The sequence below is a fragment of the Diceros bicornis genome, chromosome 15, assembly GCF_020826845.1.
Source record: "Diceros bicornis minor isolate mBicDic1 chromosome 15, mDicBic1.mat.cur, whole genome shotgun sequence".
Lineage (NCBI taxonomy): Eukaryota > Metazoa > Chordata > Mammalia > Perissodactyla > Rhinocerotidae > Diceros > Diceros bicornis.
In genome coordinates, this window is record NC_080754.1 from 35,803,062 (window position 1) to 35,821,406 (window position 18,345).

General features: G+C 39.2%; 1 protein-coding gene across 8 annotated transcripts in view; it reads right to left on the bottom strand.

Annotated features, from left to right (window-relative positions):
* Positions 1–18,345, bottom strand: part of LPP (LIM domain containing preferred translocation partner in lipoma) — a 646,929-nt gene that overhangs the window by 323,416 nt on the left and 305,168 nt on the right. For all 8 annotated transcript variants that reach the window (XM_058556133.1, XM_058556129.1, XM_058556131.1 and 5 more), the window contains one exon: positions 3,708–3,830. In XM_058556133.1, the coding sequence (XP_058412116.1) occupies positions 3,708–3,830 (123 nt within the window). The remainder of the gene's footprint in view (positions 1–3,707; positions 3,831–18,345) is intronic.

Here is an 18,345-nt window from a genome sequence, read left to right on the forward strand (position 1 = left end):
CCCATTCCTGTTATTCTCACACCATGAATCCCATGCTCTTCCCACAATATATGCAGCCAAGTGAACTCAAATGCTACCTGCTCTGTGCTGCCCTCCCCGATGCTTCCCTAGAAAGGCATAAAGTATCGTATTGATATTCCTATTTTTGATTTCCCTATTTTTGATTTCCCAACAATTTCAACATCTGGCGAGTCACGTAATAACTTAAAGTAGCACACTAAAGCCTTTCTTTTGTGTCCTTTTGAATTCTTTGTGTGCTTGTCTCTTCTGTAGGACTAGGAACTACTCTAGAGCAAGGACGTGTTGATACTAATCTTTATATTTCCAATGCCTAATCCGTAGTTAGATCTCAATAAATGTTAAGTGAATGAATGAAAATGTAGAATTAAGCCAGATTTCCCAAATAAAGATATGGATAAATAATTGAACAGAATTAACGTTGGGAAATCTGAGAGTGGGAAACGATCCTTTGGAAAAAGGAGGAAAATGTCACACAAAATCTATTTTCAAGAGCTCAGACATTTTTCAAGGTTGTTATGTGAGCAGAGCTCCTTTGGGCCTCTTACTGTGCAAACATTCCACATATGTGATCATTTTCCCCCATGAGATCCATGAGTCAAAGCAGCCTTACGAGGTGATTCAGAGGTGGGTTCAGGAAGGCACAAAATACATGCTTGAACAATGAGAAATCATAGACCTACTAGCCTACTTTAAGTAGTCAGGTGACTCAACGGGTTTCGCAATTTGCTTTGGCTCAAAAATGGAAACATCAAAGTTGGGCATTAACAGTCTACATTTCTAGGACTTCTCAAGTACCTTTTAATTACAGCACAACACAGCCTACTACAGACAACATCTTCTCTTGGCACATATTTTTAATGTTTTAAGTGTGTGATTATTGTTCTCACAGCATATAATTATGTTAACCAATAAATACTAACATATCTAATTCAGTTCCATCAGAGTGAAGACAATTCAGAAGACTGAACTGTATCTCCCAATTAACTGTCACTTTCCTAAATCAGAATAATAAAAAAGTTAGAATGGATCACTCTTTAATTTCTGAATGGAAGAGGTACGTCAAAAGTATATTTTACCCAAATTCTCAACTTATTCTATTGAAGGGTTATCATTATTAATTTTTTTAACCCTCTGAATGTTTTTCTTTTTATAAGAAAGCCATACTCAGGGGACACTGTTACTCACATGACTGGTTTCATAATTTTTGTCATTGGTAAAAACAATAAAAAAAATTCCTACTATCCTCAACCTGGTTTTAGAACTTAAAAATCAAACATAGACCTGAATTCAAGGTCCAGCTGTGCTCACACTGTAGGCATGTGTCCTGAGCCAAGTCACTTATCTGCTCAGTCATAGTTTCCTCACTCACAAAGTAAGCACATCTATATCTCAGAGTTGAGATATTTACACCTCATTCAAGTGAGAATATGTGTGAAAGTGCTTCACAGTCAGTCAAATACTGTGCAAATATCAGTGATTTTGAGTTTGTGAGCACAGTAAGATTGCTCAAGCAAAAACATAGCTGCTGAATAAACCCATTAAAATGCAGTGGTTTATGGGAGGCATGTGAAGACATAGCCTTGAAGAACGAAGGCTATATTAAACAAACCTCTAAGCAGCATCTCCCCAATATATATTAGGGTATGAGAATTTAGGAAGGAAAAAAAAAGACTAAACAAAAAACCTATTCAAAAAAAAAAAAGGAAGCGGGCATAGAAATATTTGAGCACATGATAGGTGAGTCCAATGGCGAAGTCAGTAGCCTTGCTGTCCTGAGAAACTGGGCTTGAGGGATTTGCTCAGCTAGAATTGGAACTATGCTTAACACCAAACAATGGTCAGAAACCATGAAGTAAGCAAGGCTTGCTGGAAAATATTTCTCAGACCTGGGCCCATCCTCTCGCATCTTTCCAGAGTTGGTCTTGTTTCCTATGTTCCTTTTTCAGAATGAATTTTAGCTTTTCTCTGCTTGAAAACCTTCAACTAATCCCCATTATCTACAAAAGGCAGGCCAAAATCTTAATCTGGCATTCAAACTTGTCCACAGGCTCTCCATAGGAAACCTCCCAGTCCTATAGCCCACTTCAAGCCTCCAATGGCCTCGTCTGCAGCCACCTGGCTCTCTGCAGCTCTCCAAATGCAGCCTGGACCTTCCTGACCTATGGCTTAGGCTGCTCTCCCCTCTTGCCTCCAACGTTACAATTCCACTCATCCTGCCAGCTGAACACGCCCGTCTTCTGATAAACCTTCTCAGATTCTGCCACCTTCAAAAGAATTTTTCACTCTCTTCCTTACGCTTCTACAATATCTGCCATAGTTTAACTTGTAATATTAAGGGCTCCTGGGTCCTGGATCCTATTTTTCTCCCTTTCAACCATCCACCTTCTTTCTCCTAACAGTTCCTCTAAAAGACCAGAGTGCCTGCTCCATACCTGCCGCTTAGTGCATGTTTACAGAAATGAAGAGCATCTTCGCCACTGACAGGGCTGTAGATAGCTAAGGAAGGACTAAACTCTAGTGTGTTTTGCCTTGTGCCTCCATGTAGCTGACAGTTTCATTATGTGTCTAGAAAAGGTAATGGGAATATGTCTAAAGAGGAAAGCACTGCCACCTTATGTGCAGTTCTGTGTTGAAATGACTGACAGCAGAGGAGCAGAACTGGTTTTTAATCTGTGAAAGGAACCATTGTGAATTTAGGAGGTGCTGTTCAAGAAGAAGAGCGAGACTCAGAGTGCCATGTGCACTGTCACTTAGTCAATCAAGCATCACGCAAGAGTCAAACAACACGGTCACAACAGTGCCGGGCCAATGTTTGCATCTAAAGTTCTCCTGGCCGGACTCCAAGGGCTTGAAAGCCCTGAAATTGAGTTGCCATTATCCTCTCAAGACCTGAGAGAGGCAGCGAATGACCACTAGCAGTGGAAGATCAGTTTCTGAAATCTAGATAATAAACTAAGATACAGGAAAACAGCCAAGCTCCAAAGTAAGCCAAGAAATGTAAAGAAAAACTGATAGCAAGTCGTTTCTTACACTTAAAAAATACAGATTAATTGCTATCACCAACTTCTGGTGAGATGGAGGAGGAACTGGTATAGTCAAACAGTTGGTGCCAGTACAAGCTATTCAAAACCTTTGGAAAGAAAAGTAAAACAGTGGTCATACTCCTCGAGACAGAAATCCTACTCAGTGGATCTGAGGTAGGGAAATAGCTCCAAAGAAAATATACACAAACATGCCCCTTGTAGCATTATTTACAAAAACAACCAAAAAATGGAAGCCACCTTGATATCCAACATACAAGAAATTTCTTTACAAAAGACATGACGTCACCTTAACTTGAACACAGCCATGCTAAATCATATTTGTGAAGACTATACCAACACGTAACAAAATATCCACAAAGGCAAAACCAGAAAGAGTAGGCCAAAGCAATAAGAATAGATTTAACTTCTACAACATTTTTGTATAATGCTGCTGTGTTATTTTAAAGAAAATACTAATACTATCCATTCAAGAAGTTTCTGTCCATTAATCAACACATGTTTATATTAAATAAAAAGACAACTTAGACTGTTGACTCTGAGAAGATCAAAAAAGAATGAAAAGGCTATAAGAAGCTTCCTCTTTCAGAAACGGGTAGAGAATCTGTGGCTGGCACTGTGGAGACATTCAAGAACAGCTCTTACCTGGGGGGGCCGAGGCTTGTAGGGAGAGCTGCACTCAAGATCAGCCAAGATGCTAGTCAACGAGTCAATCTCAGCATCCAGGCTGGAACGTCTCTCCTCAAGGGTCTTGCCTCCAGGATTTCCCTGTTAGAAGCAACACAGACATGTTAAAAGAGGAAATTTCCAGGGCAGACCCCGTGGCATAGTGGTTGAGTTCAGCGCCCTCTGCTTCGGTGGCCCGGGTTCATGGGTTCGGATCCAGGGCACAGACCTACCACTCGTCAGCCATGCCAAGGGGGCAACCCACATACAACAGAGAGGAAGATTGGCACAGATGTTAGCTCAGGGCCAATCTTACACACACACACACACACACACACACACACACACACAATGGAAATTTCCAATTTCCATTGATATCAGTCTGAGATCAAATTTCCCAAGTTAGAGTGTGGCTTTGTCCAAGCTTTTCCACACCTTATTTTTTTTAGCTTATATAAAATCTCAGTGAGGTAGTCCAGAGTAGAATTATCCCTTTTTGACAAGTAAGAAAACTGAAAGATATGAGGTGATTTTCCTTAAGGTCACATACTTATTTAGTGGCTTTTTTTTTTTGGAGGCATATACAAGTAAAAGGAAATAAATGCCTCCAGCCTTGTACTCAAGATACAGATCCAACTGGGGAGATATTGCAAGTTCTTTGTGTTCAGGCACCATTGCATGGAACGATGGTATTTTAGCTGGCACAGGAAGGGGCAAGGGCGGGAGACTTACAGTCCAGGAAGAGGGACCAGTGGATATTAGGTGTGTCCGTTCGAGAGAGAGATGGCGAGTCCCAAGTGATGAGCCCAAAAAGTGAACTAGAATAAGACTACCCAGGGTTCTGGCCACAGGGCTGCAGAGGAAGTATGTGGCAGTGATCACTGATTATGAAGCTGGGGCTCTATGGATTGCATATGTCATCATGTTATCGGTGCTTTGCCATTATCAGAAGCACCGACTTCCACCTGCACTCAGAATCAATAAGGAGCAAGTGAGGGCAATAACACTGCCACAAGGGCATTCCCAGGAACTGTGAGCAGGCTTGGGAAAACCAAGCAAACTGGGTGCCTAGAGCATAAGGCAAGGAAATACAAAGTGAGGTGGCCTTAAGATTTGGAAGCAGGGTGAGTTAAAATAATCTTTTAAGGTAACAAAGTAATAATGATCATGGATTGTAATGGGAGTGTCTCTTAAAACTCCCTCAAGAAACCAAAGTGTATCTGCAGCAAGACCCAATTGAAATGAAACAATGGAAAGTCAGTGTAATCTAATCAACCCCATTGAACTTGTCTAAGGAAGTTACATATCAGGACAGTGTCTGGAAGAGCTTAGAAAAAGCATGAGCCAAGAAACCAGAATATCCTCAGCAACAACAAAAAATACAGTACCCTGAAAAGCTAGCATTAAATCTTACACTTCTCTAACTAAATTTATCTTTTTAGTGAATATGCAGCATCAGGCAATGATAGCATAATAGTATTACCTATTAACACGACTTGTTCCTATTCACCTGGTAGCTTGCTCACCAAACTACCTTTCTTGAGTCTAGGAACTTATTTAAATCTCTGCATAAAATAGACCTAATGGGATCTGGTGTATCAGTAAGTCTCTTGTGAATTTAGCCAGCAAGAGTTAATCCCTCTGGACCTGATCTATACCAGACACATGGATACCATCAATGTCTATGAAGCTGTGGCCAAGATCCTTGGAGCCAAATTCGAAGACTGCTGTCTTCCCCAGAGGCAGTGGCATCCTTACTTGTGAGTCCTCTTTAAATATGGGTTTCATCTATCAGGTTACCTAAAGCAGCCTTCTCATCATTTTCTCGTTCTGGATGTATTTGTACGTCCTCTCTATGGCACTCTAACCCCTCATCCTACTTTGTTTATTTTTCTCATAATAACTATCACTGTCCAACATCATCTTTTATGTGTATTTGTCTATCGTCAGTCTCCCCAGGAGAATGCAAGCTTCATGAGTGCAAGGCTTTGTTTCGCTCCTTGCCGTTTCCCCAGAATCTTGCTCACATTCACAGAAGTGTTCAATAAATATTTTGAGTAAATAAATGAATAAATAATGACAGACTCTGCCATAAGTCTAGCCAGTAACCTTTCTCACATCAACATCTTTTGCGTAAAAGCAGCTGGAGGTACAACAGGAGCAGTGGATGCTCAGGAACACGAAGTCCACAGTGTGGTTTAGAAGCAGAACCAATAGGCTCAGCGTGCATGTGTGTACACCAACGTGTGTCTGTGCATTGTACATTGTAAGGCCAAGACTTGAAGGTTGCCCTTGTGAAAATTGAGAGGTTTTCCTCAGTTCCCTTGGCACAGCCAAAAATGGAAAAACAGTGAAATGACAGCTTGGTTATGTTTTCCCAGAGTCTGAATTTCCAGTTTGACCAAGCTCTATAAGGCCAGTGGGTCTTTGCCCTAGGAAGAGACATTTTCAAAGTGCTAATCTCTCTATCAGAGGTGATCTCACCTTCATCCCAATGAGTATCAATAACTGTGAAATATTGTGGTATTGTAAAGAAAAAAATCCCTCCAACATTTAAAATTCATGTGAACATTCTGGCAATGGGCCTTGGTAAAACAAGGCAAGGTAGGACATTATAGTTTTGGAAGGCAATCGAGAAGTGTGTGCATCTGATTCTCTTATGTGCTGATACAAAACATTATAATAAACATGAATTTGATAAATGTTTTTCCATGTACCCATAGACAGCACAATATGTTGGTAAGGATGGAGAATTGGAGCCTGGTTAAATTCTTCCCTAGGCCATAGTTTCTGTACCTATAAAACTAGGAGAACATCACCTGCCCTACCCAAGCCAGAGGGATGTTACAAGATTCAGATAAGAAAATGGATGGGAAAATACTTTGTGAATTGTGAAGTGCTATAATTATGATGATTTTCATAAATAGCATTAATTATAGCAACCAGTAACTATAAATTAATATGAATAATATAGCTATTGTTAATTATTCTTCTTCTTAAGGGGAACATCATTCATTAAGTGTTCCCTTGGGGTATGAGTAAAGAGATAGGATTTAATCAGGTCTTCAACATCTGCACTTTACTCTACCAGAAAGCACTTCAACTGCCCCTGCTCTAAGTCCCTGGGATTTCTGACCACAGAGACTCAAAAATCACAGAATTACCCGAAGCTATGCAATGAAACAAGCAATTATAGTGTGCAACTAGCCTGTGCAGGTAAGACTTCAACTGGTATCCAGGCTCCTTATTCATCCTTCCCTCTGAATTGGGATGATCCCCCATTTTAGTTTCTCATATTAGGTTGATGCAATTTAGTAAGTCCCAGCCTAATGCTGTGGGATTTTGCACCAAGAGTCCCCTTGCTGCCCTACTTGACCTTCTGATAAGAGCTTTGCTCCTACATTTCAATCCCCATTATGGAATAGAACAGGCCTCTTTCTTGCCCTTGAGTGCCTATTTTATGTCTCAGTTCAAATGACTGAAGTCCTGCCCAAGTCCCACCACCAAACCTTCTCTCAGTACTCTCATCTACTCTCTTAGCACCTTTAGATTCAGGAACTATCTTGCTACTCTCAACAGTTTATACTAGATACCACATGATCAGCTATACAGTGGTCATAGCAATAATAACAATTCTCATACTCTTCAACCATAACTAGAGAGATCCCATTGTCTTAGTCCAGGTTCTGCCAAAAAACAAAGCCAGAGACAAAGGCTTCTGTGCAGGTCATTTATTTTGGGAATTAATCCCAAGAAACAGTATTGAAGGACTAGAAGAGTATCTATCCTTAGGCTCCTGTTCTCCATTGGTCTGGAGCTGCCTATGGGGTTATAAACTCCCTTACATTTGTTCTAAGAAGTGGAGCGGTGGCAGAGAAGCCCCAGGACAGAAAGTAAGAGAAAGGTATTGCAGCTGAGGCAAGGTGCCACCAGGTCATACCTATGCTGCGGTGGCTGCTGCAGCAATGGCTGGTGCATGAAGGTGGGATGAGAGGAAGAGAGGTGAGGTACGAAAGGTGTCCAGTGACTGTACTTCTATTAACAGTTACAAAACCCTCATGAATAAGCCATTCATAAGATATTATTTTCTATACTTATTTTCATTCATTCAATATATATGTAAATAATAAAAACTCACCAAACTCACCAATTGGGGTTTAGTATAACTTGGAAAAGCATAATTATTAGCGGCACTAGTAGAATTACAGAGTGATCACACCCCCATTGTAAATACATAGGCACAAACTTTAAAACAGAGCCCAGAACCCAAATGTACAGCATGTGAGGCCATTTTCAAAAATCTGACTTTAGATGGGTCATATTTTGCTCACATATTACTAATCCACTAGCTACAGGTGATAGACAAGGAGTATCACTAATGAGTTGTGAAGGGTATTCATTTGTGTTAATTTAACCATTCATTCATTCTTTATATCTAATTATCTTATTTTAAAAAAATAATTAAACTCCAGAAAAGTTGAACAAGTAGTAAAATAAACTCCACCCACAAACTCTTCACTCAGATTCATTAATGGCCAACATTTTGCCATACTTGTGCTCTCTCTCTCTCTAATAACAAAATGAATATATATAGATGTTTGTTATTGCAGTTAAACCATTTGAAAGTAGAAGAAACTTCCCCTCCACATACTTTTCCTAAGAATGCCTCATTTTTCAGTACCATTACCACACCTGAGAAATTTAACATGGGTGCAGTATTATCTAATACGTATGCATGCTCACATTTCACCAGCAGTCCCAATAATTTCCTTTTATCTGTTGTTGTTAATTTCCATCCAGAATCCAATCAAAGATCACAATGGAGGTGACATGTCTTTTCAGTCTCTTTTAATTTAGAACAGGTCCCCAGCTTATTTTTCTCTTTCATGAAATTGACTTTTCGTAAGAATTCAGGCCAAGTGTTTTATAAAAAGTTCAACAATCTGCCTTTGTCTGATGATTAGATTCAGATTAAACAAGTCTGGTAGGGATATCACATGTATGATGCTGTGTCCATCCTGTTGCATCAACATCAGGAAGCTCTGGATGACAGTTTGGCCCAGTTTGGTGATGCCAAGATTGATGACTTGATTAAGGTGGTATCCACCATATTTCTCCATTGTAAAAGTTCCTCCTCCCTTTTAAACCACTAAACTATTTGTGAGATAATACTTTGAGACTGCTAATATTCTGCTCATCAAGAACCTTTCACCCAATGTTTTAGCATCCATAGATGATCCTTGCCTGAACTAATTATTGCATTGGTGGTTGCAAAATGGTGAGAGTATTCATTATTAATGAATGGAAATAAATGGATCCTGCTTAGCATAACAACAATTTATTAAGTATTCATTCCCATTTTGAGGTGGGGGAACAGGACTAATTGCAAAGTCCTCTGCTATGAAAAAACACCAGGAATCTAATGATCAAATCAACACTGTTAAAAAGGGAGTTCTTGTTCAGGCTGTTAAGAGAAACAAACAATCAAAGAGAAGGGTCTAGTTAATTAAGAACCAGTCTCTGCTCTAGGAAGTTTACATCCTAGAATTAGAGCCAATACCCAGTGTCACACTCAAAATACGCATGATCCTGACCGAATCACAACAACCTCCAGAATCTTTGATGTGGCCAAGCAATCACATTGACACAGCACAGAAGGGGGATCTGAAGAGTCAAGATTTATATGTGACTGCTCAAAACATACCTGAGAAAGAAACCAAATAATTAGCGAGAACACTTGATGTTAGAAGTACTAAATCCGTGATTTTTAAATTGTGTTTCACAAAGCTCAAGAATTTCCTCCAGACTCCATGTGTAACACCAAGGGACTGCCAGCTCCTACCCAAACTTGGGCTTACTTTTGTGATTCATTAGAAAAAGAAAAGCTTGCCCTGATAGCTTAGGAATATAAAACTATTTCATCTTAGGGAAATCTAGAAGGCTACACCCCAAGACAGTACATTTTCTTTACACACAATTTTGATTTTTCTTTTCAATGGTATTACTTAAGCATTAATAATACAGCATGAATTTCATTTCATTTTTATTTTCTTTTATGGTCAGTTAAGGTCCTTATTCCCTTATTTCTAATATCAGTAAGAAAAACAATAGTTCGTGATAACAAGAGGGATAAAAAGAAGCTGTATTATTTATAAACAATAAAACTAAGTATCTGTTTATCATTTATCTATCATTTTTCTATCTTTGATGAAGCTAAGGACATAATCAATGAATTTCTTTGTTTGTTATCATTTTTATTAAATTTTTCTTCCAAAGCCCCCCTAACACAGAGTAGTGGTAAAATCTCTGGAGTCAGACTGGAGGGGTTTGAAACCTGGATCTGCCACTTACCAGTTCTGTGACCTTAGGCAATTTACCTAAGCTCTCTGGGTCTCAGTTCATCATGCAGTTATTGTAAGGATTAAACAAGTTCATACATGTCAAGCACTGTTCACATCATAAGTATTCAGTAAATGTTAACTACTCAATTATTACCTTGACCACAGTCTCAAAATAAATGCTTTGACTGACATAATCAATTGACTATATAACTTTTATAAGTATTTTGATTCAAAGTAATAATCACTGCTGGGGGCTTCAATTATGAGGCTCCTGTACTTCCTATCACATGTAATCATGCTAAGAATTAACTGTGAAGAACATAATTCTAGATCAGCGGTCCTCAAACTTTAGCCTGTGTAGAACCACCTGGAGAGCTCGTTAAACACAGATTACTGGTCTCCACCCAGAGTTTCAGATTCCCTAGATCTTGGGTGAAGCCCAAGAACTTATATTTCTTTTTTTTTTAATAATTTTATTTTATGTATTTTTCCCCCAAAGCCCCAGTAGATAGTTGTATGTCATAGCTGCACATCCTTTTAGCTGCTGCATGTGGGACGCGGCCTCAGCATGGCCAGAGAGGCGGTGCGTCTGTGCGCGCCCAGGATCCAAACCCAGGCCGCCAGTAGCGGAGCGTGCACACTTAACCGCTAAGCCACAGGGCCGGCCCTAGAACTTATATTTCTAACAAGTTCCCAGGTAATGCTGACAGTGCTGGTCTGAAATTTGTCAAATATTTAGTGTGTTGATCAAGTGTGCAATTCAATCCAAAAGAATTTTTTTACACTTACAGCCTCATGGTCATAAAAATAATTAAAAATTAAATTTACATGTATACACACACACACAAATGCACAGCCATGTGTCACTTAATGATGGGGATACATTCTCAGAAATGAGTCATTAGGTGATTTTGCCATCGTGTGAATATCAGAGAGAATACTTACATAAACCTAGATGGTATAGCCAGACATCTAGGCTATACGGTACTAATGTTACGGGACCACCATCTTACATGCGGTCCATCATATATGCCGTCCGTAGCTGACCGAAATATCGTTCTGTGGTGCATGACTACGCATATATTTGTGGCAGTTCTCTATGTTCTCATAGTTCTCTATGATATGTATGATATTATGGTTAATAAATGACTTTCAAATATAAAATAGGCTACACTAGGATAAAGTTCTCCCTGGGAATTAGAATGGAAATACAAATTTAGGACAAAAAAGGAATGATATAAAATTTCTGATTATTAAAGAAGAGCTTGTTTATGTATGTTGAAATGGATGATGGTGGAAATCAAATCAGTATGATGTTATTTTTCCCTTGCATATTTTCAGAATGATGTAACATTTGTAATATCCCAGGAGTTATGTCCTGTGCAACTTTAAGCGTATGATGAACAATGTTAGATGTTGACTTTAAAATATATGATGAGCCACAAAAAAAAAACGAGAACCACTGCTCTAAGTAGATTTCTAACACAATGAACATTTAAAAGGGTAAATGTGTGTGTGTGTGTGAATGTGTGTGTGTGTGAGCAGAAGTGAATTTATAAACTTTTATCCTAAAAACAACATATGTTATGTTACATGGTTAATGATGCCATGAAAATACCAATAGACAATCCAAATAATGGGTAAGAGAGATCTGGATGAAAAAAAACAGAAACAGTAGCATTGTTACTTAATATAATCCCCCATGCTATCTAAGAATATAAGCACCCTCATCATACTGATTCAGGTAATGTCGAGTTGAAACAAGCAGCGTTAAGTAGTGAGAATTCCTATTTTGCCTCATAGAAATGTCACTTTATTGAATGAGACCCAATATGTGGGAAAAGAAAAATTGCTTTCATTCATGTTGAGTTGTGCACTCCCCTTCCCATTCATTTAGTTGAAGGACTTGCCTTTCCAAAGACTCACTTATTTATCTTACCAAATGCACTCTCCTCCATGAAGACATGACTGATAACCCAACTGATTCGATAACTGAGTCTTCTTTGTCTAATTCTCTATAAAAGCAATGCTCACAGGGGAACTTTCTTGCTGGTTTGTGTGGGCTCTTCTCCTATGCTGCTCTGTGAAATAGCTTGTGCTAAGTAGCATGCAGTCTAAAGAAGGCATGGAGTTTACAGTCTACCGGATAACATTACTTTCACATCTGCCTGGTGATATCAAATATACCATGTTCTATGGGGCTTTCTATAAAATTATGTGGAGGATACAAAGACTTGAACACAAAAACAATTCCCTTCCCTAAGAAGCTTACTATCTAATGACTGAGAGAAACAACTTAACCGTTTTTTTTTTTTTTTTTTTTATGAGGAGATCAGCCCTGTGCTAACATCTGCCAATCCTCCTCTTTTTTTGCCGAGGAAGACTGGCCCTGGGCTAACATCCGTGCCCATCTTCCTCCACTTTATATGGGACGCCGCCACAGCATGGCTTGCCAAGCACTGTGTCGGTGCACGCCCGGGATCTGAACCGGCGAACCCCAGGCCGCCACAGCGGAGCGCACGCACTTAACCGCTTGTGCCACCGGGCTGGCCCCACAACTCAACTTTTATAGCGTGCAAAACCAGGCTAAAACCCGAGTCTCATTATTATCTAAGAAAGTTCATTTACCCCACATGTTAAGGGCAGTGGAAAAGTGCCTCAAAAAGCCATCTTGGAAGTAACCATTGTAGCATTCAAAATTGAGATAATATTTTCACTATTCGAAGTAGAATAATAGCTTGATTCTAATCTTTATAAAAAATAATATTGATAATATACTCTTAAAGTAGCCCCTTACAATTAAAATAAAAGTTCATTTGTATGAGAATAGCTACATAATAACATGGAAAAATACATATATTATCCATCTATCCGTTGATAAAATAAGAACTATAAGAATAACCACAATAAGATTAATTATTTGACAGTAAAATAGACATATGGTATGTCTTCTTTAAAGCAGCAAAACCCTCTGGTGAAAATGAAATCATACATGGAACCCCATTATCTAAAACACATAAGCACAGAGCTGCTCTGGTTCAAGTACAAGTAGGGGAAGCCTAGGTTTCCACCCACTGGGTCCTCCCCATTGCCTCCAGCAGCGTCCCCTGAAGCACTTCTAAAAAGACAGTTTGAAAATCACTGTTGCAGATTTTCTAGGCAAGCTATAGACGGAGAAACAGGATCCTTACGAGTCGCTTTGCCAGCCAGGCCACACATCTAGTTTAGCAAATACTATAGCAAGCTGCCTTTTCTGCACTCTGTGTGTGTGTGTGTGTGTGTGTGTGTGTGTGTGTAAAAAGGAAGTACATCCAATTGAAATATCTATAAAGATATCTACAAAATCATCTGGGATCATGGAAACTTTCCCAGGAATGCTTTGCATAATACAATTAACACAAAATAATACAAGTAGTAGGAGTTTTAAAAGGTAGACAAAAAAATAGGTCAGTTTTCCATTAAGGAAACATTAATCTAGGGGAAGGGAGCAAAAGAATAATAATCATCTGAACCTATGAATTAAATAGACTGACTAAAATCTTTTTGGTCCCCACTGTAGCATGCAGTAGAAAATAGACCATGTCAAGTATTTTTGCTATTGATTTTGTTTTAAAATCTCACGGAAGATAGTGCTCATATTTTCCATTATGATAATACTGAGCCAATGAGTTAGGGCATGATAAATTTCAGAAGCCATTTTCTCACATTTCTCAACAACTCAATAGAAATAACCAAAGCAAAAGTTTCAATACTTAGAAATTTGATGTTAACTTATATATTGGCTCATCCTCCTCAAACCCTTTTTCCTTGAATCCTTCCATGACCCCTTAAAATGTCACCAAAATTGAAAACCAAGGAAAGTGTTCACTTCCCACATCAAGAATTTCATGTCAGGTAGCGAGAACTATAAAGCAAAGGAACATGCCCTCAAAGTGGATAAGGGATGAGAAATTTCTTTAAACATTTGTGGTTCTGATTCTATGTGCTAAACACCATCATTCAGGACTTGCTGATAAAGGATGTTTGGGAAAGCGTGAATAGATTACAGATGATTAACATAGAAAAGGTAACTCATGCACACAAACTATTAGAACTGGAAGGGGAATTTAAGTAGCTATTCCAACATTTTTATTTCAAGATAATAAAATTCCTCCCAAGAAGTGATTTAGATGTCTGGGATGATAATTCAGTGAGCGGGCTGAAATAGGATTAAAACCTGAACACCTTATACTGTGAAACATCTTCTCCAAAGCAATATCTCATACATCACTTCATAGGTTCCTCTTAAGAACTTCCTATGAAATAAGCAGCAAGTTACTCTCGTCCCATCTTCCAGATGAGGAAACCTTATGGAAGAAAAGAACACAGGCACTGTCAAAGGATTTCCAATCTCACTGGTGGAACAAGATCAACAAATTAGAGTAGGAGCAAAGTCCATCCTCAAGCCAGTTCAGAATGCTACACTGACACACCAGTGCAAACAAGCACTACAGAAATGTCAGAATGGATGGAGACGCTTAGATTTATAGACATTGGAGATAGGAAGAATCTTACCTAGCATCTATTACGATTCCATGATTGTACCAAAAGGAAACAAAGGACCAGAAAGCATAAGTAATTTACCAATGGTTATACAGCTGAGTGACAAGGATGCGACAACGAGACCTGAATCAATGCTTCCTAGTCCCAGTTCTCCCACTCAAAACTCACTGTCAAGTAAAAGAAGACAGTACTGGAATTCTTCTCCTAAAAAACTTAGAAGTATGCTAATGTCAGAAGATGACTCTGAATATTTAGAAACGTTGATCTGAAAAGTGATACTTATTATCTTTCCAGTGCAACCACAGAATTCTCCTTAGTGAACAAGGAGGTGGATGTATAGGCAAGGAGCGTAGAGAAGCAATAAACTAGGCATTTCGTCCTGGTTCTGCCATAACTCAATAGGGCGCCAGTGGGCAAATCACTTTTTCTTTCTAAGCTGGTGTTTTCTCAACAGCAAAATGAGAGGTTTGGACTTAATCTCTATGTTTTCTTCCAGTTTAAAAGTTATGTTATTCTAACACATTCATGTAAATGCAACCTACCTAACATTATAAGGCGCTTAAAGTTTTCTGTTGGTGGTGATGACATTTTTTTCACTTATAGCCACTTACTGGAATCAGATTACTCTATTTCTATTTAGTTTAAGTGTTACTTTGATAGTTGAAAATACAGAAGATACAGAGCAGATACTAACAATATACAATTTGAAATACCCATTTCAAAAATAGGGTCACTGATAACAACTTTATAGAGGAAGCTGCATTCAGTTATACTGTTTTGAGAGTCACTAGCTGATTAATGGAAATGGAAAAAGATACGTAAGAGTGACAACATCCTAGCAAGCAGGCAGGAGGAGAAAAGACAAAACACACATTACGTTTTATCACAAAGACTAAGAATGGAAAAGATATGGGGGAAATTATCTAAAATGGTAGGCATCATATTTTCTAACAATGAAAGATGCATTAGCTCACTAATAATCATCTGGAATCTGTTCATCATTTTCTCTTGGTTGAAATTGCTGTTCCGAGACAGTTCTGGGAAATATGCTATGAGCCAGTAGCATTACTAGCCAGTTACCCAGTCCAGTGTACACAGCCTGGGACATAACTCCCTCTGGGAACATGGGAAAAGAAAATCATGGCTCCCTCTGCGCCGCCATTATCAACAGAGAAGTGCCTCAGTCTAGAAAAGCACTTTCAAAAACATTATCTCACTGGATTCTCCCAGCAATCCTGGAGAGTAGTAGGTAGTATTACTCCTATTTTACAAAAGAGGACACCAAGTGTCAAAGAAAAAGAGACTTTTCCAAGTCACTCAGGTAGTGAATGCAAGAACTGGAATTTGAGACTCAAACGTTTTGCTCCAAAGCTCTAGCTCTTATACTTTCCATGACACCATGCTGGAAATGCAAAAGGGGAAAGGTCTTGCCTTCAAGCATCAAACTGAGATTATCCATACCTACTATAGGGTACCATGGATTAGGCCTTGACCGTGACTGCAGTTAAAACCAAGCTCCAATCCTCTCTTTTGCCTTCTACCTCTCCATTTAGCAGTTGTCATTCACTTTTCCATAAATATTTATCAAATATTCAGCACACATTGATGTGAAAGACAGGAATTATTTAAACAGAGAAAAGAACCAAGGAAGGAAGGAAAGAAGGAAGGAAGGAAGGAAGGGAGGAAGGGAGGAAGGAAGGAAGGAAGGAAGGAAGGAAGGAAAGGAGGGAGGGAGGGTGGGAAGAAGGATGGGAGGAAAATCAGTGGTTCTCTGCCCTCCAAGTACTTATAATTGAGTTAGAGAGGTTCGTTTATCCAAAAATAACCATATTACAGGGCTCAAAACAGACAGGTAAGCATTAAAGTATATGAAACACAAGATGCTAGAGACACACACACACACACACACACACACACACACAGATGAGAGAGAGTAGAGAGAGCAGTTAAATAGAAAACTCAGAGAGAGCTGCATGGATGCAGTAAGAATTGATAAGATCTTGGACGGAGAAAAAAATATTTAAGATATTTACCATATGAGCATAAAGATATAGGAGGAATGCTGCAATGTGCACTAACATGTAGCAAATGCAAGTGTTCTTTTAAGTAAAAATAGAGGAAGATCAGACTCAAAGGGTCAGCTGTGGTCAGATTACGCAGGTGTGCAAACCCTAGGCATAGAAGGAGCTTGGCTGGCATCCAGAGTACAGATATCTAAAGGATAAACACGGTCCCCATGACGAAGGAGAGCGTGGGCAGGGTAATTGTATCTTGGGACTTGGTGTTGATGTGGGAACAAACACATGGTGTGAATCACATATATTTTAGGCAGTGCACAGACAATTTACATTAACAACACTCCCAGCAGGAATTCCTATTTTTATGGAAAAGGTTACCATTGATAAAAAGTGAGTACGGGACCATATCAGAAAGCTATTGATCTCACCTTAATCAGGAGTGAATGTGAATCCACAAGATGACAAACATTTCTGCCTTTGACTTCAGGAAGACAAATTAACAGACTGCTTTGGAAAGACTGTTATTTTCCTAGGTAGAGGCTGAAGAAAACCTAAAGGAGACAAGGAATGATCTGCCTCAAGTCTCGCTATTCTTATGGCAACTTAAAAATCCTTCCTCTACTCCAGAGTTCTACTCATGCCTCATTCCAGGCTTTCCTGAGAAATGCTTCCTTTCCCACAGAATATTCAAAGTCAAGCGATACTTAAGTGACTGCTATTTACTTAGCAATAGTTTAGTACCTAGTCCATATTAAAGAACCAAGACAAATAACAAAGGAAGAATGAAAAACTGCAGTGGTCATTTCTACTTTCTCTTCTTTCCTCTACCCTGTTCCAATGTGAACTTTTTTCTTTACGATGTATTCCACTTAAACCAGGCCTAGAGGCTCTGTCCCCATCTGTGGCTCAAACTTAAAGCGGAAGCCGGGCCCCCACTTGGATTTAAATTAAAAGGATGTAAAGCAGTGAGGTGTTTGAGCAAGTTGTCCCCTCTCAGTTTTAGTGTCCTCTTATGAAATAGGGGAATCATAATATAAACCCCACAGGGACATTTTGAAAACCAGGTGGGATAAGTTTCCCACCTGGGAACCATGTGTCCAGTAGAATGCAAAGTATACAGTAGGTCTTCTGTAAATGTTGGCTAGTAGTGTTCTGTAAATGAGAGGATTACAGGATATACTAGGTGAGTTCTAGGAGACCCTACAGCTATTAAATGAAAAGTCTTGGTCTCAGGGTGAGGCTACATTTTGGTGGCTCAAGACAGGTCCCATAAGAAGGAAAAGGCCGAGGTTTCGAAGGGAAGTTGAGCCTCCTCTGAGGACAGAAGCACCTCAGATGCCCATTAAAGGGAAAATTTAGTCTCTTTTCCAGATTTACTAAAGCTGAATCTTTGGGAGCAGGGCTTAGTAATCTGCATTTAACAAGCCCTTCATCCCTCCCCGAATTCTTTTCCACACTAAATTTGAAATCTGCTGGTCTAGAATTTGGTGGCCCGGTACTAATGCAAGCACCAACAATAACTGGAACAATTTAATTAAAATCCCACAACTCTGAACGCATTTAAGGAGAATTGTTTTCTAATGTATTCTAACCCAATTCCCGGGGACAGGGAAAATACTTTTCTCTCTCGTTGGACAGTTCTCTGTCCTGACCCACAGTGCCAACAGAGCAAACACAATCTACTTCACTTCTGCTCGTCTGTAGAAATGGCAACAA